This window comes from Acartia tonsa, chromosome 10 (genome assembly GCF_053477335.1).
Source record: "Acartia tonsa isolate MP-2025a chromosome 10, ASM5347733v1, whole genome shotgun sequence".
NCBI classification, from domain to species: domain Eukaryota; kingdom Metazoa; phylum Arthropoda; class Copepoda; order Calanoida; family Acartiidae; genus Acartia; species Acartia tonsa.
This window is the reverse complement of record NC_137269.1, coordinates 2,008,346-2,032,845: the sequence shown is the minus strand read 5'-3', so window position 1 is coordinate 2,032,845 and position 24,500 is coordinate 2,008,346. Positions and strand designations below refer to the sequence as shown.

The 24,500-nt window shown below is 34.2% G+C and overlaps 3 protein-coding genes across 4 annotated transcripts in view; all 3 read right to left on the bottom strand.

Annotated features, from left to right (window-relative positions):
* Prp31 (pre-mRNA processing factor 31) overlaps window positions 1-9,404 on the bottom strand; it is a 10,423-nt gene extending 1,019 nt beyond the window's left edge. Inside the window, exons 1-14 of one of the 2 annotated variants that reach the window (XM_080175541.1) lie at window positions 9,245-9,404; window positions 7,307-7,443; window positions 6,773-6,872; window positions 6,114-6,252; window positions 5,544-5,613; window positions 5,089-5,220; window positions 4,826-4,921; window positions 4,254-4,315; window positions 3,751-3,837; window positions 3,169-3,228; window positions 2,630-2,769; window positions 1,823-1,931; window positions 1,412-1,474; window positions 376-459 (exon numbers count right to left, since the gene is read on the bottom strand). In XM_080175541.1, coding sequence (XP_080031667.1) covers window positions 376-459; window positions 1,412-1,474; window positions 1,823-1,931; window positions 2,630-2,769; window positions 3,169-3,228; window positions 3,751-3,837; window positions 4,254-4,315; window positions 4,826-4,921; window positions 5,089-5,220; window positions 5,544-5,613; window positions 6,114-6,252; window positions 6,773-6,872; window positions 7,307-7,443; window positions 9,245-9,351 — 1,386 coding nt within the window. In that variant the 5' untranslated portion in view covers window positions 9,352-9,404. Of the gene's footprint in view, window positions 1-375; window positions 460-1,411; window positions 1,475-1,730; window positions 1,932-2,629; window positions 2,770-3,168; window positions 3,229-3,750; window positions 3,838-4,253; window positions 4,316-4,825; window positions 4,922-5,088; window positions 5,221-5,543; window positions 5,614-6,113; window positions 6,253-6,772; window positions 6,873-7,306; window positions 7,444-9,244 lie in introns of those variants that run through there. The other variant, XM_080175543.1, reaches the window with a different exon arrangement.
* On the bottom strand, window positions 9,382-15,742 carry LOC145330882 (peptidyl-prolyl cis-trans isomerase H). Its single transcript, XM_080175551.1, has 6 exons — window positions 15,652-15,742; window positions 15,190-15,274; window positions 11,357-11,450; window positions 10,923-11,051; window positions 10,268-10,371; window positions 9,382-9,856 (listed from the first exon to the last, which is right to left on the bottom strand). Exons 1-6 carry the CDS (start codon window positions 15,722-15,724, stop codon window positions 9,778-9,780), a joined length of 564 nt encoding a protein of 187 aa, XP_080031677.1. The 5' UTR covers window positions 15,725-15,742; the 3' UTR covers window positions 9,382-9,777.
* The window catches only part of LOC145330880 (mitochondrial inner membrane protease ATP23 homolog), an 8,963-nt gene continuing 203 nt past the window's right edge, over window positions 15,741-24,500 (bottom strand). The window contains exons 2-8 of the mRNA XM_080175550.1: window positions 23,949-24,049; window positions 20,384-20,488; window positions 19,446-19,528; window positions 18,649-18,703; window positions 17,733-17,860; window positions 17,250-17,300; window positions 15,741-16,658 (exon numbers count right to left, since the gene is read on the bottom strand). Of these exons, the coding sequence (XP_080031676.1) occupies window positions 16,553-16,658; window positions 17,250-17,300; window positions 17,733-17,860; window positions 18,649-18,703; window positions 19,446-19,528; window positions 20,384-20,488; window positions 23,949-24,049 (629 nt within the window). The 3' untranslated portion in view covers window positions 15,741-16,552. The remainder of the gene's footprint in view (window positions 16,659-17,249; window positions 17,301-17,732; window positions 17,861-18,648; window positions 18,704-19,445; window positions 19,529-20,383; window positions 20,489-23,948; window positions 24,050-24,500) is intronic.

Sequence of the window (24,500 nt, the reverse complement as noted above, 5' to 3'; positions counted from 1 at the left end):
CCCTTTTATCCATTCATGATTTTTGAGCTTCGCTACTTATGGATGTTGTCATCCTTGTTTTTCTTCTTCAATAAATCGAAAATAAAATGGATTGTTTTTCCCCCTATGCATAGCTTCTGTGGAAGCCCTTACTCTACTGGGCGAATACCTGCGGTACTCTAACACTGCGGGGATCATGTACACAATATAACCAAATCCAACTTAACCCTACCTTAATTTCAATTTTTTTCCTTAAAGTATTTTGAGTTTCAAGAATTATCCAACTAAATTGAAATCATTATTGGTAACAATTTAAACATACCAAAAGAGCTTTTCATTACAGACGGTTAGAAAATCCCAAATTGTAGGAAAGCTTCGCTTTAAACAACATCTTACCTGAACAGGAGTGAAAGCAACTGATGAAGCAGTTCCACTTGTAGCTCCCTTTCTTCCTATACTTGACATACCACCCCATACAGCCTATATAGATATAGATATATAGAAATATAGTTCCACTTGTAGCTCCCTTCCTTCCTATACTTGACATACCACCCCATACAGCCTATATAGATAAATTATTGCATAGATTGATTTCAAATTTATAACTAAACAGGTGCAGTTGATGAATACACTTTTATGTAATATAATATCAAAAGTACCTTTACGTCATGTGTAACTTTATGGGTGGGGAGTGTTCCTTTATTAAGATTTTATTTGTGAAATGACAAGACTTTTTTGTGAAACGTTTTATCTAAATTTTTTATGTTAAGTCATTTTAAGTTAAATATTACTGATCCATATCAGTAAACAGATAGATAATATTTATATAGAGTAGGGTTGGCAATCCGTATCCGTATCCAGTATCCGCCCAATTTTTGGCAAATTTTGGAATCCGAATCCGGAATCCGTTTTTTAATAGCGGATTCGGATTCTTAATTGGAAGGTAAAATTAGCGTCTTGAGTTTTTTCTTTCAACTCCTCCTTTTTGAAGGCAAAGATTATCATCATTATATATAATATCTTTTAAAATATGGTTCGATTTTCGGAAGTGAATTATAGAGAACACCAAGAACAGTATTTTTAGGACATATGTAGCACTTATTAATTTTTTTAAAAAGCCTTTTAAAATATTGCTAGAATCCAGTATCCGAATCCGGAATCCGCCAAAAATAAGAATTCGTAATTCGCCTTTTTTTTGACGGATTCTTGTAACGTAAGAATCCGAATCCAGTCCAAAAATTTGACGGATTGCCATCCCTAATTTAGAGAACCGGAAATATAGATAGAAAATAAGTAGATAAATTATAATGAGGTAGATAGATGGGCCAACAATATAAATAAAGGTTGATTTTTCATAAATTGATTAAAGGCAGAGAGATTGCATTATAAGATAATTTAAAGCTTTCAATAATATTAAAATAAAATATTTTACCTGTTGTTTTTGCATATTTTTCTTAAGAGTTTGACTAATACGCACTTTGGTTCGTTCATCAACCTAAACAAAAACAATTATGTTCAAAAGTGGTGCAGGATTTAAAGGGATAAGACAATGTCTTATACATTTATGTACATCCACAATAGGTATACACCCCTTCTGTAGATTACAAATATTGGCTGAAACTTTTAGACACTCAACTTAAAGAACGCACCAACCAATCAAAATTCAATTCAAGTCAACGAATAAGAAAACGCCTCCTTTCCCAATATTTCCTCTATTGGCCACAGGACACTATAGTACATAAAAACCTAACCTGAGCCATCATAATACCACCTCCCGCCACGCCTCCTTTGCCAATATTTCCTCTGGTGAAAACAGGAAACTTATAATACATAAAAACCTTACCTGAGCCATCCTGATACCACCTCCGGCCACGCCTCCTTTGCCAATATTTCCTCTGGTGGCCCCCAGGTCACTCTGGTATTCGTCATCTGCCAATTCACCAAATGCCATTCTACACAAAACAAAAAATGTAAAATACTGCTATCTAATTTTTAGAAAAGCGTCAATGAGATAATCCCCTGCTCCCCCTTCCCCTTCGATATGATCAGTCTTCTCAAAGGAATATGGAAAATTATGTTAAAATTGGTCAAATCTGTCAATATGTCATTTTTTTGATACAGCAATAGATACCTATAGAATAAGGGGAAATTTTGTCGTCAATTAAGGTTGCTACAAGAGTCCTCATTTAATGGTTAGTTCGTTCTTACAGCTAGAGGGGTGGGGATTGGGTGAAGGGGGTGGATAAAAGTAACGTTGTTTTAGCCAGCTGAAATAAATAAAAAGTATCAGTGCATGGAGAATGCGAGAATCTCTCACAATATCCACGTATTCTACACCATTGACACAGCAGACAGAATTTTCGTTTGATTTGAATATACCAATTAACCAAGAATTCCATTTCTAGCGGTTGCGCCCCTATCATTTAGTTGAGGACGGGATAGGTCAGGTAAAAAGCACAAAACCACAAAGGGACATTAAAAAAAGCTTACTTAAACATTACAATTAATTCGGACTAGAATTTTGCAAGATCTTTATTATCAAACAAAAAAAGCCTTATTACTTTGTAATATTTTATAGACAAAAAGACAAAAGTACATCCTCTAGTCATAAAATAGTTGGACTTCTAACATCTAGAAGTTTATGGATAACCTGTTAGCTTGTTTTCTAAGTTCAGTGACAGCGTATCTTTCTTTCAATTGTCTCACTCTCCTACCACCTCGCTTCTTCTTGGGGGCGTCCATGGGGGCTTTCAGCGCTCTCACGCCTTTCACAGGCGGTGGCTCAAGGAACTACAAATAAATAAAATTGTAAAAAACATTTATATTTCCTTATATTCTATGTTAGGTAGGTAAGTTTCTTATTTTGTACGTATCTCTTTGAATTTTAGAGTTTTTTTTTCTGAACTTGAACAATCCACAAGCTACAACTTCAAAATTGCCTTTTGTATTTTTCGTTTAAAAAATCATTTCAATTTCTTTTTTTTTGGACTACCTTATAATGCAAAAGGCTATACCTAAATAGTTTGATTTTAATAATACTTTTAATTTGGAGAAGGGGTAACGTCTGATTTATTACATCCCCCCCCCCCAAAAAAAAAAACAGACTTGAATTACTCCCCCCCCCCCCATCTCCTTACCATAATGCAAACAAAATCTTTTGTGTCCGTTAAAAAATGTTTATGTACCTACCTTGTCAACTTTCTTCTCAATATCTTCTTTATATTCAGCACCCACGTGTCCATCTGATGACTAGGGAAAAAATATATAGGTTTAGCAAATACATACATTCATACATTACGTGAAGGTGCTTTCATAATAAGCACTTATAAGACCCCGGCCCCCCGTATTTTTAAATAAATTTTAAAAAAGTAACGGGTTTTGTAGAGGTATTTTTTTTGTTTGCTTGTTTATATTTGGTACTAGTTTAAGTTTGTCCCAAGAGTTAGGGAACCGCAGGGTTAGGCCCCGCAAGGTTAGGCTTGTAAATCACAATTAAATTACCAACTCTTTTGCATGACCTTTGTCTAGATGTCCTTACTGTACTACAATGGAAAAAAGTATCGATGAACATAACATAAAATTGCATAACTTCTTTTATCATTTTGTTTCATAAATAAAATTAGATAGGAAGTGCTTTGAATCATCCAAAAGTGTTTTTTTTTGAGGGGGGGGGGGGGTAAATAACCACTCCTTTCAATAAGATCAACCACCATCATTTTAATTTTACTAAGTTAGGTAACGTTAGGTAAAGGAAGGGAATATTGAATGTACCTCATGAAAGCTATCAACTCTTGCAGCTAATGTACACTTGGTGCCAACAATTCTAGCAACTTTCCGCCTCAAATCTGGGGGTACATCCTAGAATTTAAAATTCAGCAATTGGAATTCAGAAAATTGTCTATTAATTTCATATTCCTATACTTATAACAGTTGTCCGCAAATACGTAAATAAATTTTCTAATATTTAAAACTGAGGTAGATGCGGTTCAGAACAAATATAACTCTAGTAGAATCAAATCAATATGAAATGTTTTATTATATCCTTGTTCAATTTGGAACAAAAATAAAAACCGGTTTTAATCTAACGAAAATTCATAAGATTACGGATATATAAGAAAGAAAACGAGTAGAAAATGATTAGGTAATCTTATATGATGGATTTATTTGAAGCAAAATGTCAAGGCTTTGAATTTATTTCAGTCTTAGTTGAATTAATTAATGGACCTTATTGATAGACAGATACTCAATCATTTCTATGTTAACAAACTAGTTACCTGTACAATCTGTGAATAATAAACAAAACCAGTGTGAGGTAACATTGTAGCTGTACTAAAACCTAAATCAAGCATAAATAAAATCCCCCAAAAAAGTACAGAGATATTTTAATGGTGATTAGTTTTATTACTTTAATTTAGGCATGAAATGTGACCTTAAATTAACTTACTTAAGTATTAATAAAGCATCATTACCATTACGTTATATTTCTTTTTTCTTAAAATGCATTATCATTAGCTCACATGGAATAGAACTTATAATCAAATTGTGAAAATAGACTTCTTTAAATCAAACTATTATCTGATTGCTGAAGATCTTTTCTGGTAGAATTTCTTTAAAACCGATTAACGTACGCTGGATTAGAAACAGTTCTCAGCCAAACTTAAAATCATGTCTAGCATCGTATTACAGCCAATTTTCCACAAATATTAAAATCAAAATAGGTGCTAGTAAAACTGGTTTTAAATTTTCATAATTTTAATTTCTAACATCCGCGGAAAACTGTCTATATAACGATGAGATACATAACTATTCCTATCACAATCCAACCCCCCTAACATTTTTTTCTTACCTGTAGAAGCCCGTTTAGTTTGTCCAAGGAGAGCAATGTTATTAGCTGGCATCTTGGACAGGTTGGTCAGGCCGCCAGCAGCTCCAAGTAATTTTGCTATAATATAAAGAGACATCAACTATTAATTCTTTGTCTTTGTGTTTAACACTAGTGGCAAAGTCCAGCAATTCCTAGAAGAATTTGTAATGCAATATTTTTAAAAATAAGGGTTGGGGTGTTAGTTTTTTTTTATTATTGTAGGTTAGGTTAGGTTATTCTGATACCTGCAATATTTGCTCCAACAATGGCCGACAAATTTGGAGCAATGAATGCCATTCTGCTTTCAACATATTCGAATATCTTGGCCTTTATTTCAGCTAGTTCAACAGCCATGCTGCAAGAGGTTTCTACGATTTCTAAAATATACAAAATTGTTAATTAAAAGATAGTTCTAAAAAATTGAATAATTTTGGTTCAGAGGGTTGATTAAAAGTACTTCACAGCTTAACGTTAGGCTAAGTAGTAAGTAGGCTAAATAATACCTGCAAGGAAAATCTGTATAATTAAAAATAAACAAAAACAAGGGCTTTATTTGTATTGCAAGCCGAAATCAAAAAGAAGATCAACTATGTGTCCCCTAAAAATGGCTTAAAACCACTAAAAGACAATACCAGACTGTGCCAATTCCAAATAACTGAGCACTGAACAGTTGTCTAATGCCCAAAAGAAAGATTCTTACCTAGTTCTCCTTTGTCTAGAGGTTTTCCTTGTGTTGTTGAGGCTGTCACACTCACAATCATAATGGTTGCCTGCAAATATTTACATATTTTCGATGTAAAATATACGCGTAAATGTCATGACAGGAGAAAAATACTCGTCAATTTAAGTTGCTATTTCCCCTGTCATTTAATGGTCAGTTGTTCGATCATTCAGAAAAATTATAAAGTTACTAAATACATTGCAACGTTTTTTTTTATCAATCATCCTTACTCCTTCAAATAGACAGCCTCTAGATACAAGAGGCGCAGCCGCTTGTGCCCAATATATCCTATTTTATAAAGTAGTAATAGTTTTTTTTGTCTGAACCTTAAGATCTCAATAACACATCAACCCGATTGGGTTTCTTAATTTTAGGTAAGCTTTACATTTATGTCATGTGATAATTTTAGGCTATTTTATTTTTAGATTTAAGTCTTGGAGTGGTTTCAGGCTATTTATTCAGCCCATCCTTACCCTTGTCCCTTTCAAATAAACATACAAAACAAAACAAAACATTAACTATCACTATAACTAAAGAATAAAAATAAACCTGAGAAAGGTATTGTTGTAGAGTCTCGTTGTTCTTGACATTCTCCAGCTGATTGCCCAGCTCCTTGGCGGTCATCAGGTATTCAAGTGGCTGCACAACAAGAGATTCCAACTCGGGAAACCGTTTAGTGTACACGTCTCTGCAAAGTAATGGGGAATGGGATGCATTGTTCAAATTTGCCCAAAAGTAACGCAGCAATAAATAGGTAGCAAACAATATGATATTTTTAAGAAATTAGAGACGAGAATGTGTCAGAAAGCAAGATTTAATTGCAAGAGAATGTTACGATTATTTAGTGTTGTCGGTCCGACTCCGTTAGGCGGGCATCATATTATTACAAGTTTTAATGCTAAAATATTTTTTTGGGTTACTTAATAAAATAACCACAGTAATATACTAATTAACGATGGAAATCTATTTCTAACATGAGCTGTAGTATATAGAGATCATTTGTTGAAAAAATTATACTGAGGCAACTAAAAAGGGATTAAAAACCGAAATTTTCCTTGTTCCTCATGCAAGACATTGATTTTACCCAGAATTGATTGATTGGTTAAAGTTATAATAATGTTCTTATTTATCAATACCACTCAAACAAATAAAAATATTTAATTTAGGGTATTTAATGATAGTGATCAATCATGTAAAAAAGTCATTACCTTGCAAACTTGTGAATGATTGAAAGTTCATTATCAATATCAGCAGCAATGTTATTAGCTTCAACAATCAGTAAATACTCAGGGTCTGCCTCAACAGGTCCTAACAAAATTAAGCATTACCAGTGAATCTTAAATGTAATCTTTATGTTAAAGTAACAGGATCTGACAAGACCTGTTTTTAATCTAATAGAATCGCCTCTAGAAAAAATTGTCCCACCTCAATTTTTTTTTACTTTTTCTTTTCAAAACTAAAATTTGGGGTTAACCCACCCCTCCCAACACTTAAAGGGCCCCTTAGGATGTCTATCTCTGTATAGTAAATGATCTCGCTAACCATCAGACCAATATGGTTCTCCTTTAAATTAAAACACCTTATCCAAAGTTTATATTATACTGAACTAGATCCCCTCGCCAAAAAAAAACAACTTTTTCATATTTTTGTTCTAATACCAAAGCTGAAAGTAGAGGGGTCGACTTACAAAGCAATATTCAATTAATAATTAACCAAATAACCAATAATCAGCATCATATTACCTACTAATTCCTGTGGTTTCCTTGGTTTATCAGCAAACTTTTCCATTTGTGTTAAAATATTTTGCAGTCTTGTTGAGGATAATAATTTTGCGACTTCATCTAAACTGTGTCCCTTCGGTATCATCTCTAATTCAAGCCTTAAAAAGAATCAAAATAACCAAAATTATCGGTACACCGAAAAACCTCCTAATGCGACAAACGTCCTAATGCGATATGCCTCCTAATGCGACATCTTTGAAGTAAAACCTCCTAAACATTTTTTCAAGTGAAATCCTTTTTATTATTTGTAAGTTAAGGGTCGATTTTTGTAATCCAAGGTTGTATCGGGTTCGAAACCATGCTGTTGGGTAGCCAACACAGACTTTGGACAAACTGTCGGACGGATTTTTAAATTTTATCCTGTGGACAAAGTTATTCAAGAAATAAATTTCGGTTTTAATTTTCGTCCCTGTGTGTTTTATCGCCATATTGGATTGGATTTTTGCATTGTTTCACTGTTAGTACATAATGTTTCATGTTTGGAAGATTTTTTTTCTAAAATTTTGGATGATTTCAAATAAATTTTTTAGAAGGTTTTAGGAGGTTTGTCGCATTAGGACGTTTGTCCTTTAGGAGGTTTGCCGCCTTATGACGTTTGTCGCATTAGGACGTTTGTCGGTGTTTCCAAATTATCAAATGCTAAAATCATGAAAAGTTCACATGCAAACCCCTTTCGAGTACCTATACCTTTTAAAATTAGGATAATTTTTTTTCGCAAAATTCCGTAAAGTTGTGTACAAGCTTCTAGTCAAATGCGCTTATTAGGTCAAACTGACCTTAATTATAACCATATAGATCAGTCTGACCTTTGACTGGACCTAATCTTTCCGAATTTTCCGAAAAAAATTAAGGGGCGATTCGTCGTATTTTTAAAATGGCTTTTGATAGGTTATTTTAGGTTAGGTTATGTGATTGACCCACAGGGTAAGGCAATTGGCCCCGCAGGGTTAGAGCCTCCCGCAGGGGCTAGAAAAACGAAGAATCGCCCCTTAAGGAGCGTTGCCACGAAATGGACTATACCCCCTTTTTAGTTTGGTAAAAAAAAGAGAATAGGTATTATTTCCATTTTCTGAATGGCCGCAAATCTGATTTAAGATAAATATTTTTCTTTAAAAGTCCTTATTTAGAAGGGAGGAGTAGGTTGCGCTAAAAATCCGAAAAGAAGTAAGTTTTAATGCCTAAAAATAGTAGTAGAACGATAATATTTACTAAAAATGTGTATTTCTTATTGAAAAGAAGTATACCTAGACAAAAAATTTTCTTAAAGTAAACATAATTTTTTTCGTTTTACTACTGTTTTAAACTTATAACTCCAACCTTTACGGATTTTTAGCGCAACCTACTCCTCCCTTTTTTAGATAAGGGACCTAATTATTTCTGAGTTTGCCCTGAATGCTATCACTCAACAAGAAAAGTAAAGATCCAGGGATCTAAAAGGATCAATGGCCGATAAATGGATGTACATCCCTAATGATAACACACAAAATTACCCCTTCTGTAGATTACAAATAGTGGCTGAAACGTTTGGACACTCAACTTAATGAACCAACCAATCAAAAATGAATAAAAGTCCCAAAAGTTGTTAGCCAACCAATAAGAATAGTTATTTCTCGCATCGTATTATAAACGGCTTTCCGCGGATATAGAAAGTACAATTATGAGATTAAAACTAGTTTTTTTAGCCCCACGGGTGCCGAAGGCACCGGCTAAAAAAACTGGTTTTAATCTTATATATGATTGTACATTTCTATATTCGTAGAAAGCTGGATATAATACGATGCTAGACATAGTTTTTTCGTATGGATGAGAACCGGTTCCTATCCACCGGATTCGAATGAATACCGAGAAAAAATATTATAAAACTTTGGGGACTTGTATAGACCTTGATGAATCTTTTACCTGGTTGGCTTGATGTCCATTTCCTCCATCTCCTCCGTCTTGATCTCTGTCTCCATATCCTCCTCATCATCCTCCAGATCTGCCAACAGCTCATCAGCTAAAGACATTTTATAGCTAGCACCTGATTAACTCTGAAACTGGTCATCCATGTTTTTAAATTATTTTGTTACCATCATTGAATATTAAAAAATACATTTCAACATTTACGTCTATTTTGCGTTATTTTAGTTTAAGTGTGTTTGCTGCGTTATAAATAAATATTATTGTACTATTTATGGTTTAAGATTTTTTATTTAGGGAAGAATTGCAATATACATGAATATGATAAAAAAAACTAAACATAAGACACCAGAAAAGAAGTAAACAATAGAGGTCAGGTAACTGTGTGATGAAAAAATAGAAAACAATCACTTTTAATTAAATGCTCTTTTATATTAAGTAGTTTTAGCGCAGTTTTCACTATACATGTATTGATTGATTGATTGATTTTGGCGCCATTTAAGCATTAACAACAATAACAGTATGTGTTTTGTTTACATTTGTCCACATTGAGATATTGTTATGTCCACTTTTGGTTTGTTGTTTGGGCCTACTGGAGCATTTTCTATTTTCCTGTTGAAAAAGAAACTTTAAATAGTTGCTATTTGCAATTTAATGTACGAATGAACGAATATCAAGAAACTGCAAAATGTGTGATAATTAGAAGGGTTAACCATATTTTTATGAAGAATCTTTTAAAATATCTAACTTTATATTCGACATTGCCCATTTTTGTCATTTGTTAATAGAAGAGCTGAATCTTTAAATTATTTAGCGCACCATCAAAATGATTTAAAGATTCAGCTAAGGTCTATCCAGAAGATTCAGCGAATCTTGGCATGAATATTCGAAGAGATAGGGGGGGGGGGGGGGCTTCATAAACATATAACACTCCCCATAGAAAAATATACATTACAAATAAATATGTAAAAAATACTATAAATTTTTCAAACAAAAATTAAAATAAGTATTAAGTTTCTATGCCTGAGTACAAGCATGCCATCAATAACTCTGCCAAAGACGACGTGTTTACCATCCAAAAAGTCACATTTTGTACAGGTCAAGAAAAACTGACATCCATTTGTATCCTGAACAAATAACATGAATTGAATAAGATCTTTTAATGAATTAGAATTATAAAAATAGCATTGTCATAGTAAACAATGCAATTATTAGAAGGCTGGCATCCATAATATCAAATTTTGTCTGTCCTTTTGACCTCCGGTATAAAAATGTTGTTTTCTAGGCTGATCCCAGTACAGGACGGCTAATTTTTTTTGTTTGCCATGCCAGTCCGTATAAACTTTTGTAAAAAAAATGTACTGTTGCTTTTTTAAAATAAATATCTGATATCTGCTGTATAGGTATAAGTGTTAGGTATATACATACATACCTACATAACTTATCTTTTTAACATTTTATAATAGAATACTTTTGTTTCACTACTAATTAAAAATAGATTATCATTTCCAATTAAGATGTATAGAATAAGAGTTAACAAATTTTTTTTTTGCATTTTGAATCATAATCAAGTGATAAGTTATTTTGCTAGAAACCAGATGTCTCTTAATAAAAGACCAATTTTGTTGTGGACTTCAGATGGTTCGGTGGTTCAAAGTACCCAATAATATTTTCTTACCTTTCCGCTGTTAGCCATTGATAGTACACCAGCTTCATTGTGTTTAAACTTCATATTTTCATCAGCAAATGTGGACCCAGAATAAATACTCATGCACCCTGTACCATCTCCGTTCACAAAATCACCACCCTGTAAAAACAAGCATATAACTAAAAGTATTTAGACCTTTGTATGTATGTCAAGTAAATTATCTAAAACGGCTATTTATTTTGGTCTAAATGTTGTAGTGTCTCTAGATTTACAATTTGAAACTAAAAACAGAAGAAAAAAATCAAAATAACTAAAATGAGAATGCAATAAAATCAAGATTTTAAATCTAACAAGTAAGTATACTTTAAAAGATTAACTACCAATAAATGTAGGTAATCTACAAACTGCTATGTTTTTTATAAATAAGTCATTCCAGTTTCATTAAAATATGAGAATTCTTTAACCTGAATCATGAAATCCTTGATAACCCTGTGAAAAGTGGAGCCCTTGTACCCCAGCGGAACTCCGTCCTTCCTGTACTCACCAGTACAAAATTGCCTAAATATTTACAAACATGTAATGTACAGTAAATAAAGAAATTGGAAGAAAATAACGAGAAATTACCCTCCCCCCCCCCCCAAAGACTGTTTGTTTGAAGTTATTAGGATAAGTGATTAGAAAGATTTTTCTCGTTTTCATTCGAATCCGGTGGATAAGAACCGGTTCTTATCCATACGAAAAAACTATGTCTAGCATCGTATTATATCCAGCTTTCTACGAATATAAAAATTTACAATAATAGGATTAAAACCAGTTTTATAGCGGATAGCTGTTTATAATACGATGCGAGAAATAAGTATTCTCGTATTCATTCGAAACCGATTAATATCCGGTGGATTGGAACCAGTTCTTATCCATACAAAAAAATATGCCCTGTATCTTATTATATCCAGTTTTCTACAAATAAAAATGTACACTCATCTCGGGGTAAAAAAAAATATTTTTATTTTTTAATCTTATTGCCTATTGTACATTTTATATCCGTGGATAGCTGTCTATAATACGATGCGAGGAATAACTTTTAAACTTTCTAAATAAGCTTTGTCCCTAGAGATTTTATATTAAATATAATAGAAGGGGGGGGTTTTTAATGCAACCATCTCGTAATCAGTGATTAAATGGTACTTAGAATTCGAATTTCGATCTGAAATTTTGCATGAGTAATCCTTGCTAGATCTATTTTCCCTAAATCGAACAAAAAGTTGGAAAAGTAGCGGCTGGCAGCTCAGCCGTTTAGCCGTTTTTTGACTATTTTCAGGGCAAATTCATCATTAATTACGTAGGAATCAACTTTTAAAAACTTATTTTTGGTTTTATTCATGGTAAATGATAGCAATAACCATTTTTTAAATTTCTAGTACCAGCTGCTAAACGGCTAGAACCGGCTGAAAACGGCTGGGAGCTTCAAAGAGTATGAAGGGTAGATATGGCTTGTGACGTGTCTGGGGTAGGTTTTTATGGCTGCTGAGCTCAAAAATACTTCCAAAAATAGTGGCCGCCCATCCATATGGCAGCTGGGTAACAGCTGCAGCTCAGCTGGGAGCGGCAAAGAGTAGAATGAGTAGATAGGGCTTGTGACGTGTCTAGGGGTAGGTTTTTATGGGTGCTGAGTTCAAAAATACTACCAAAAATAATGGCAGCCCATCCATATGGCAGCTGGGTAACAGCTGCAGCTCAGCTGGGAGCGGACAGGAGTAGAATGAGTACATAGGGCTTGTAACGTGTCTAGGGGTAGGTATTAATGGGTGCTGAGCTCAAAAATACTACCAAAAATAGTGGCGGCTCATCCATATGGCAGCTGGGTAACAGCTGCAGCTCAGCTGGGAGTGGCCAAGAGTAGAATGAGTACATAGGGCTTGTGACATGTCTAGGGTTAGGTTATTATGGGTGCTGAGCTCAAAAATGCTACCTAAAATAGTGGCAGCCCATCCATTTGGCAGCTGGGTAACAGCTGCAGCTCAGCTGTGAGACCAAGAGTAGAATGAGTACATAGGGCGTGTGACGTGTCTAGAGGTAGGTTTTTATGGGTGCTGACCACAAAAATACTACCAAAAATAGTGGCGGCCAATCCATATGGCAGCTGGGTAACATCTGTAGCTCAGCTGGGAGTGGCCAAGAGTAGAATGAGAAGAATGAGGGCTTGTGATGTGTCTAGGGGTAGGCTAAGCTCAAAATTACTACCAAAAATAGTGGTGGTCCATCCATATGGTTGCTGGGTAACAGGGGTAGGTCTGAGCTCAAAAATACTACCAAAAATAGTGGCGGCCCATCCATATTGCAGCTTTGTAACAGCTGCAGCTCAGCTGGGAGCAGCCAAGAGTAAAATGAGTACATAGAGCTTGTGACGTGTAAAGAATATCACAAAATTTATTATTTCAGTAGAATTAGGTAAACTTCTCCCAATTAACATTATAACTTCATTTCATGGACATATTACTAGTAACAGTTTTTTAATTTCTAGATTTCACTGAAAACTACCAATAACGTCTGAAAACAGTTATCAACAGCCAAAAGTATATGTTGTAGATATAGCATGTAACATTTCTAGGAGTAGGTTTTTAACTTTTTATGGGGGTGTTGAGCTCAAAAATACTACCAATAATAGTTGGGGCCCATCCATATGGCCACTGGGTAACAGCTACAGCTGAGCAGCAGCCGTTACCTTGATGCCATATGGATGGGCCTTTCTATTTTTGGGGAGTATTAATAAGCTTGGCACCTATAAAAATTTACCCCACACATCACAAGCTTGTCTTAAACTTTTACCTTTATCTGTTGGTAACTGTTCTCAGCCAATTTCAGCTGTTTAACAACTAAATCAATACTGAAATATTCAATATTTGGTTATCCTTCAATAGTCCCAAAAAGTGCTTATAGCTTAAACAACAGCTTACTGCACAGCTGCAGCTGTTACCCAGCAACCATATGGATGAGCATCCACTATTTTTGGTGTTTTTTTTTGAGCTTAACACCCATTTAAACCTACCCCTTGACACGTCACAAGCCCTATGTACCCATTTTACCCTTGGCTGCTTCCAGCTGAGCTGCAGCTGTTACAAAGCTGCAATATGGATGGGCCGCCACTATTTTTGGTAGTATTTTTGAGCTCAGACCTACCCCTGTTACCCAGCAACCATATGGATGGACCACCACTATTTTTGGTAGTAAATTTGAGCTTAGCATTCATAAAAACCTACCCCTAGACACATCACAAGCCCTATCTTCTCATTCTACCCTTGGCCACTCCCAGCTAAGGTGCAGCTGTTACCCGGCTGCCATATGGATGGGCCGCCTCTATTTTTGGTAGTTTTTTTTGAGCTTAGCACCCATAAAAACCTACCCCTAGACACATCACAATCCCTATCTACTCATTATACTCTTGGCCGCTCCCAGCTGAGCTGCAGCTGTTACCCAGCTGCCATATGGAAGGCCATTACTAATTTTGGTAGCATTTTTGAGCTCAGCACCCATAAAAACCTACCCCTAGACACGTCACAAGCCCTATGTACTCATTCTATTCTTGGCCGCTTTCAGCTGAGCTGCAGCTGTTACCCAGCTGCCATATGGATGGGCCGCCACTATTTTTGGTATTATTTTTGAGCTCAGCACCCATAAAAACCTAACCCTAAACACGTCACAAGCCCTATCTACTCATTCTACTCTTGGCCGCTCCCAGCTGAGCTGCAGCTGTTACCCAGCTGCCATATGGATGTGCGGCCACTATTTTTGGTAGTATTTTTGAGCTCAGCAGCCATAAAAACCTACCCCTAGATACGTCACAAGACATATCTACCCTTCATAATCTTGGCAGCTCCCAGCCGTTTTCAGCCGATTCTAGCCGTTTAGCAGCTGGTACTAGAAATTTAAAAAATGGTTATAGCTATCATTTACCATGAATTAAACCCAAAATATGTTTTTAAAAGTTGATTCCTACGTAATTAATGATGAATTTGCCCTGAAAATAGGCAAAAAACGGCTAAACGGCTGAGCTGCCAGCCGCCAGCCGTTACTTTTCCAACTTTTTGTTCGATTTAGGGAAAATAGACCTACCAAGGATTACTCATGAAAAATTTCAGATCGAAATTCGAATTCTAAGTACCATTTAATCACTGATTACGAGATGGTTGCATTAAAAAACCCCCCCTTTAATTAGCACAAAAGCATCTTTTAATGCTAAAAATCATCCACCAGAAATTTGTTTAGGAAAAACAGTTCAAAAATAGTTTCAAAAATTCACCTGAAATTTTCAGCAGTTTTAGGGACTTCATCAGCATACAATTCTAACAAAATTCTCCCAATTTCTGTACCTCCTACTTTTATATCTAAATGCAAAAAAATCGTGTTAATAACTTTGTTAAAAAGCTACATACCTAAAACATTATATATTTTTAGTACTGGAATGCAGGTAGGAAGGGGATATTGGGCTGTTTATTACACTAGTCCCCAAAGTTTGGCTTAAATACTTTTTTTTATTTGTAATCTACAAAAAGGATAATTTTGTGTATCATTATCAGTACATTTATTTATCGTCTATTGTCTTATCCTTTTATCCAATATTGAAATGTCTGTTTGATATGTTAATTTGTTTTTTTTTTTATTAACACGGTTTATGGCTATTACACAGAATACTGTAGAAAAATTAAGTAAGTACTAGCTAACGTAACAAATTGCATAAGAAAAAAATAAATTTTTTACTCACCGAAAAAAACGACTGGATTTTCTGGATTTCTCAGCTGCGACTGAATTTGGCTCCAACTGTGAATAGTCGACATTTTCTTTTGTCTGAAACTATTTGAAGATAAATAATAAATATTCTTCACAATGTATAAAAACTAGAAAAGAAAATATTCTAAAACAAACAACAAATACTTTTATCTTTTCAAGCAATAAAACTAACAAAAACAATGAGGAATTTCACAGCCTTTAATATATAACCCATTCTAATCCAAACTGGTAGTTTGACTGATATGGGGTTGTTAATGTTTTAACTTTCTACAAGAGAATACTATGGACATTATATTAATCATCAAAAAGGATAATATTCATGAAAGAGATCTCATGACTTTAGATACTTTTCTTATTAAAGCAAACATAACCAGTCTTTAATGTAACTATTATTAAAAGCGAGGCTTTTCTGTAATTAGGGTCGGTACGTCCGTGACGAATAGGTTTTTTCGTTAATTTAGGCATGTTAGAATTGTCCTATCGATTTCAAACTTGCACGATGATTCCTTTAGTAGTTAGGTACGATTTAGAAAGCGGAACAACTCTATAATCGTTACCAGAATGTCCGTACGTCCATTTAAACATGTTGATTCTTAACTTTTTTAGCAACAAATTTTTATGTTATAAAATCATCAGTTCTGACACTCTACAAGTGTTAATGTTTGTTAGTCCTACTGTTTTAGAGCTTCGCTTTTATGGATGTTGTCATCCTTGTTTTTTTTTATAGTTTCATGTTGTCAAACACGTTGTTAACGTTTAAAGTACATTAAATAATTACAATTAACTGGAAATGTGCTACGTACATTACACTTATCACGAATAGTCCTCTTTGAAACAGATTTTGTTCTTATTACATAAATATTTGACTAAAATTATTATTTTATAGGGTGATATCCATACAGAAATTTTTCTTCGTTTGCCATTAACATATCTTTTAGGTTCTTTACTCTCCTACCTATAGGTTCCAAGTCTTTATAACATCTGAAATAATAAATTAAATAACAACCTCATTAGCTATAATACAAAGTAGAACGATGTCTGTCTGTTTGTTTGTTTGTGGCAAAGGATCTCGCTAACCGCTGAACCGATCGGGTTCTCCTTTACAGGGTAGCTTCTCATAGGTCCCGGGAAGGTTAATAACTATTTTCTTGGGGGGTGGGACACCCCCAACCCCCCCAAGAAATGATAATACCCACCACCCCCCCAAAAAAAAATTCCCCCCCAAAGAAATTTTTTTTTTAAATTTTCCTTTTAAATATAAAATACGAAAAATTGGTTTGATCAAACCTCTTGGGGCACAGCCCCAAGAGGCTAGGGGCGAAGCCGCTAGTATGATATAAAAGAAATGAGCTTTATTTAACTTAATATTCAAATTACTTCTGGATAGAACGATGGTCGATAAATAACAAAGAACAAAATTACTCCCCTGGTAGGTACTAGGTATAGAAAGGCAAAAAAGGTAAGTGACTAATACAAAACTAAAAATTAAAGATCTTACAATTAAAACTGGAAAAATTGTTTTGTAACATTAGATAGTTTTAAAAAAAACATCATAAAACCAAAAAATCTTACTTGTCAAAAACTTTATCAACTGATTCTTTGGCTATTTCATCAGGAACAAACCTAAAAACATTAAATTTTTTATAAAATTACATTTGTCTTAAATTCACAATTATTTTAAATATGATTAAATGAAGAAAATAGAATTGACAAAAATAACATTTATCTTAAAATCAACATTATTTCAAATTCAGTTTAATAAAGAAAATAGAATTGATCTCTTTTCTTTCATACAACATATATAGAGAGCAATCAATATGAGTCAAATAATCAAATACTGTAACTTGTTAGCCAAAAGTCCACAAACATGAAACAAGATATAACATCCTGTTTAGTCAATAATGTTATAAAAAAAACTCAAACATTCTTACTGAAATAGGGTTTGGAATAGTATTTTTTTCCACTTCGAAAAACATCCTAAAATCCGTACAGCATGCATATTCCAAATAATAGTCAAGTTCAAGATTTCCTCTGATATTTTAAAGCAAAGATTACCTCGTTTTGACAAGAGACTCAAAAGCCTTCAGCTTAACACAATTAGCATGCTCCCTCTTCACTCCAATAGAAGCACCTTTCGTGAACATGTAGCTCATGTAGTTACAGTTGGCTAAATTGGCCTTTCTGTCCATAACACATTCTTTTTGATAATAAACAGGAGAGCAACTATCAAACGCTTTACAAAACTCAAATAGCTTAAACAGAATTATCATTTCCTCACATGTAGAATGTAGATACAGTTTGCTAGACTAGCGGCTACGCCCCTAGAGGCCTCTAGTGGCACTTTAAATGTTTTTGTTTGCTACGATAATTCTTTAGTACGATACCTCTTTATTTTACGTTGAAGTCTCCCGTATTTAACAAAAATTTTCGATTTTTTTGTCATTTCTCTTGGGAGGGTGGTGATACCTCCCCCAAAATAGTTATAAACCTTTCCGGGAACCATCAGAATCTACCCTGTTAAGGAGAACCCGATCGGTTCAGCGGTTAGCGAGATCCTCCGGTACACACAGACACACAAACAAACAAACATCCTGTTACTTTAGTATAAGGATTAGCCTTTCTGTCCATAACACATTCATTTGATAATAAAGGAAAATAACTGTCAAATGCAAGTTTGTACAGAATATTCAAACATTATACCTATACATAAAGTTACAAATTATTGGAATAGCTTTTGAGTCCTTAACATATTCATTTAGATACTTAGAAATGCAAGTATCAAACGCCTTGTAAAAGTCCAGAAAAGTAATACTGAGAGAACAATTGATTAATGCAGTTTACTAAAACTATTTAATTTTTCTATAATTGAATGAGGATTAATTCATATCAAACGCCTTTCAAAAGTCAAAAGATATTTTAATTATATGTATATTATGTATTTTATTATTATCAAACTAAAAGAAAGTTTCCTTATTTCAGTGCAGGCTATATGATCGGGATTGTCGAAGTCATACTTATTCACACATCTAATCAAGTTCAGGCATTTAATATTATTTTAATATTAAGATTATACAGGGTGAGGTAGGTTGTGCTAAAATTCCGTAAATGTGTGAGTTTTAAGGCTTAAAACAGTAATAGAAGGTAGTTAACTTTCAAAAAAATTTGTCAATAGTTCTTTTCAATAAAGAATATACATATTTAGTGGATATTATCATTCTACTACTGTTTTTAAGCCTTATAACTCACACTTTTAGGAAATTTTAGCACAACCTACCTCCCCCTTTTTTATTTATAGCAACAAAAATGTCTTAAAAGATGGAAGCTATTATGTAGTAGATAAGAATCACTAAATCTGATAATACAACCAGGATTAATTTAGGGGGAATGACAATAAATTACCAAGCAAAGCTTAGAATTTTAGTTGGGATAGTGCAATCGAAGGATTGGCTGTCTTATGTGTATTACTCCACTTTTTACACATGTTGTTTATAGGAATAATAAAATAAAAAAATGATAAGTTCCTACAAACCAAAGATCCCCCTGAAAAATTTATCATTAAAAAATAAATGTATAAGTATAGATGAATACCCCAGACCACTACCTGGTTCCAGTGGCATATTGTGGGGACCTCTTTCGTCTGCTAGCAAATTGCTTTCTACTCTTTTGTAGCGACTTGGTTGTGTAGGAACAGAGTACCCACCACGTGAACATTCACTTATTTAACGTCTGCCCCCTCAATTCTTTTACTTTACTAATTAAATGCGCTGCCTGTCGAACATGTAGAAAAGATTTCTTAGCATAACAGCATGAACCTCGCCAAATGTCGCAACATTATTGGCACACACAAAAATCTAAAAAAAAAATGGGGTTAGGCCGGATACTTTTTTGGCCGGATACCGGATATCCGGATGATTTATAATGCCGGATATCCAGTATCCGGCTAGATATTAGGCAAACGTTCGATATCAGGTATCTGGCTGGCTTTCAGGCCAACGTTCGATAACCGGCAAATTACCAGATATCCGGCATTCGAAATCTGCCGAATATCCGGTCGCCGGATAGTTTCAAAATCCGGTATCCGGCCTGATATTGAAAATGTCCGGATATCCGGCAAAACCAGATATACGGCCCAACCCTCGTGGACATTATTAATTTAAGGGATATTAGAAAAATATTGTTTGGAATATTATAAATATACTTCTTTCTGTAATACTAGTAACTACGCCCCTAGCATCTAGGACTCTTCAGTTCAAGGAGAAGCGATGGAAAGAAGAAAAGCATAAAAAAAAAGACTTAAATCTAAATAATAAAATAGTTGCTCTAAAATGGAGAACTCAATCGGTTCAGTAGTTAAAAAAAAATTAAGCTCCGCACAAAAAAATACTACTTTACATAATGCATTAGTTCTGAGGATTACTAAGATAAGAAGCATCGCAAGTTTAAAACCTAAACATAATTTAATGTAAAGCAATTTCCAGTATGACTTCGAAACCGATTAATATCAGCTGGATTAGATCCAGTACTCGGCCATATTGAAAAATCATGTAAAGTACCGTACTAGAGATAATTTTCCAAAGAATGTTAAAACAAAATTATAAAATCCATAATCGAAGGCCAGTGTTAACAAAACTGATTGTAATATTACAATATTTTATTTTAATATCCTCGGAAAGCTGTCTATAATACGATGCGATATAAACTATCACCTGATTAAATTTTTCATCGTAATTACCAAAGTATTGTATATCTGATCCTTTGAGACACATCTCACAGCTGAAGTGTTTAGTTATATCTACGGGACAACCAGATGCCTAAAATATTACAGTATTCCAATTGGGCCTGGCTATTGTAACAATCAATTCTACAAAAAATCACGAAACCTTTAGAAGTTAGCTTCAGGTATATCTTGTTATTTCATATAATGAAGAGGGCACTATGTGCCCAGAATTCCAATATAAAACAAAAACTCATAATTCTGTTAATTTTGCTTTAAATTGAGTAAAATCTTTTGTGTTGGGTCACTAACTACCCCAAGTTTTTGTATCTTTCAAAAAAAAACGGCGGCGGGATCGCCGCTCCCGCCATTAACCGCCATTTTCCGCCGCCTAAAAAACAACATTATCTCAAATGATTCAAAATTGCCTAATTCGGCGAGAAATGCAAAAAAAAAATTTGGCGTCGGTGGCTGAAAACGGCGGGAGCTGCGGATCCGCCGCCATTATTTTCAAAGATATCAAAAGTTGGGGTAATTAGTGACACCCTAAAAGCACAGGAGAAGCACTGAATTTAAGATATATCTTGATAAATGAGAATTTGAAAATGAAGTCCCCCACAGGGTTGGTTATAAGAAAGAAAAAATTCTAAGAGGATAATACCAGAAAAAAAACATGGTCTCAAATGATTCCAAATTGCCTAATTCAGCGAGAAATGCAATAAAAAAATTTTTGGTGGTGTTGGAAAACGGCCGTGAACGGCGGTTCCGCCGCAGATTTTTTTTATAGATACCAAAACTTGGGGTGACTGTTGACACAACCCAAAAGATTTTACCCAATTATCTCTAAAACTAAGGGAGTTGCGCCCAAAATAAAATTGCTGGTATGTCGTGTTTCAAGTCACCACATTCCCCCCCCCCTTAAATTATCAATGAAATACTTATATATCAATTGATTTGTTTCAAGGGAGGGAGAGGACATTGGGCTGTTTATTACACTAGTCCCCAAAGCTTTATAATAACTTTTTAGTATCCATTGGTTTAGAAACTTTAGGGGCTTTTACTGAATTTTAATTGTTTTTTTTTCAAATGTTGAGTGACAAAATTAATTGTAATCTGCAGAAGGGGTAATTTTGTGTATCATTATTGGTTAAGTTCATCAATTTATCGGCCATTAACTTATCCCTTTAGATCCCTGGATTTGTTGACATTAATAACTATAAACAAGGAAATATGTTAAAAACAGTTTGTAAAATAATTTTCTATTTTCCTATACCTAACCCATTTTACTGTACTTTTTCATTGACCTGTTATTGCTGCGCTACTTATAGACAAAACAATCCTTGTTTAAAAAATAAAAGCAAATATATCACCAATGACCCCAAAAGCACTAAAAACTTTAATCCAAAAGCCTTGAATTCAAAGGATTGATTGTCTGCAATAGGGCCTTTTTCAGGAAGAAAGGGGACATTGGGCTGTTTTTCACTCTAGTCCCCAAAGTTTTGTAAAAACATTTTCTTGTTTGTTTATTAAGTTGAGTGTCATAACTTTTCAACCAATAATTGTAATCTACAGAAGGGTAAGTTTGTGTATCATTATTGGTAATGTACATCAATTTATCTGCCATTCCTTATCCCTTTAGATCCCTAGGCCTTCATACATTTATTAACAAATTTGCTTAAATCTTTTATTTTCTTTAAAACTCTTTTAATTCTTTAGGGCAGTCATATGGGGTGAAATAGGTTTTAGTTTTATTAAATTGAGACATTTAAGATATTATTCATTTGATTAAAAAGAATGGTAATTGATTAGAAGCAACAGGTTCGATTACATAGCTTAAATATATATTCCTAGGCGTGTGCATGGGGGCCTCCCCCCACACTCTGGGGGTGGGGAGGGGGGGGGGCGAGGATATCCTTCAAAGACTTTAAACAATAAAGATAAGGGATTGTATCAAAAAATTGCATAGAGAACTATAAATATCATGATAAAATGATTTGTAAAAAAAGTTATTTTAATTTGTCTTATTTTTGTGTTAAAATTGCTACAAAATGGGTCCAACTGCTCCTACAAAAATGCGAAAAAAAAAATTCAGCTAACGATGCCGCCATTGAAACCAACGGGATTCATTCACTGAGTGCCTTGGTTAAACATGTGTAAAGGTCTGATATGCGGCATCGTTAGCTGAAAAAAGATCAAACTATTTGAAGTTGAGAGTATCATTACAAAATATTATAATTCCTGATTCTTTAAGGGGGAATGCTTTGATATCAATTTTTTCATAAGTTTTATAAGTAAACGTATTAAAAATAATTTAAAATCGTATAGTATATTCAATAAGCTTTCAAAAAAGGTATAACATATTACTGTAGCTCAATTTTTGGTAGTTTGACGATAATTTAAAGTTTGCATATAAAATGTAATTTCAATAGTCAGGCTTTTATTACAAAATCCTAAATATCTAGGTAGGCTACTTCTCGAAGCTGTAAAATTATAGGTAATTGATATTTTCACCTCTAGCTTTGGGAATCCTTCTCAAATATGACAAAGATTAGCCTAAAACTTTAAAATTGGTCAATATTCAAAAATGATTTTTTTGGAATCTTGGAGTTTTTGCATTGGCTGGGCACATAGTGGAGGGGTGGGTAAGAAGGTTGAGGAAAAGGGGAAAGGGTTGTGGGGAAATTTTCCTTTAGAATTGTTAGTCAGAATATCATTCCCCTTTCCACGATTCCAATATTCTTTACAGATCCCGAGGACGTGCGTACATTTGAAGGAAGTATAATGAGGGGTGTCAAATGTTTAGGAGGGTAATCTCATGTATTATTTACACTTTGATGGGTATAAAATGAGGGGTTTCAAAGTTTAAAAGAGTTTAACCCCCCCCCCCCCCCTGGACGTCTAAGCCTGATTCATTTATATATTATTACCAGGGACTGCTATTCAGCCAATTAATTCTATTTGAAATTAGCGAAAATTTGAATATTTTGTTGGCGTAAAGCTTGTTTTTTATGTGTAACTGAAGGGAAATGGGTAAGAAAGGGAGAAATAGGTGAAGGGTGTTGTAATGGAATTCTCACTTAGAATTGTTTGTTAGAATCACATTCCCTTTTCTGAACCAACAAGTCAATGTAAGGACGTGAACTTGTTTTGGTACAAAGAATGTCCCTCTGTGCGTGTGTCTGTTCCGAAAGATATATGTTAACCGACATGGTTCTCCTTTACAATGTAGCTTCTCATGTGTCCTGGGAAGGTTTTTAACTGTAGAAATCGCCTCTAGGGGCGTAGCCGCTAATATCTATAAATAGTTGAATTTCTTTGGACAAAGCTAGCTTTAAGAAAATTTCGTCCAAATTATACATTTGATCGCTATAGGGATAACTTTCGTCTGCTAGAGATTCCTTATAAGATGAACAGATAATTGTGTCTGTAAGTCCATCCAGGGTAATAAATCTATTCCGTATTTGTCTATGTAAATGGGTCTTACACAAATATCAAACCTAAAAACCAAACAAGTATAAACTTATACAATAAAAAAAGATAACAAGAATTAAATAAACCTTCAGCGCAGCTAACATATGTCTGATCATTGGAGCAGATTCAACATTTTCAATAATTCTGTTTTCACATCTGCTTTTCAAGGCTTCTGGATGGCCAGCACCTAAAAAACAAATTTTTGTTGATTTTTCGGATGACGATGATGATGATGATCTGTAGGTATGCTTTTACGGTCAAACGCCAATCAGACGCCTTTTGATTGTACAACCTTTATCTAAAAGTCTAAACTGTGAATGGTAAAAATTTGATAGTGTTTTAAGATAAGGCATTCCCTTAACTCCATTTAAGTCGCACAATTTTAACGTCTATAGTAGTGGCACGAGATTAGGGAAAGATTCGAACTTATCACCCTCCCGATAACGAGCGGGACACTCTGCACATATATATTGCATAATACACATTTCACAGTCCCCAAATGTGTTTATTACAGCCTTTTCTAATCAGTACATGTTATTTTAAGTTATTCTAACCCAGGTGTGAGGTATAACCAACAAGCGAAAATAAATCTTTAATAATATTTGGGGGGCAGATGGAGAGGTCGTCAATTTTACTAT

Excerpts from the sequence above, each read along its gene's own strand:
- LOC145330882 (XM_080175551.1), bottom strand. The coding sequence starts at position 15,724 with ATGTCGACTATTCACAGTTGGAGCCAAATTCAGTCGCAGCTGAGAAAT. Across the intron at positions 15,275-15,651 it reads AAATCCAGTCGTTTTTTTCG|ATATAAAAGTAGGAGGTACA; the intron begins GTGAGTAAAAAA and ends TTTTGCATTTAG. Across the intron at positions 10,372-10,922 it reads CAATGGCTAACAGCGGAAAG|GATACAAATGGATGTCAGTT; the intron begins GTAAGAAAATAT and ends TTATTTGTTCAG.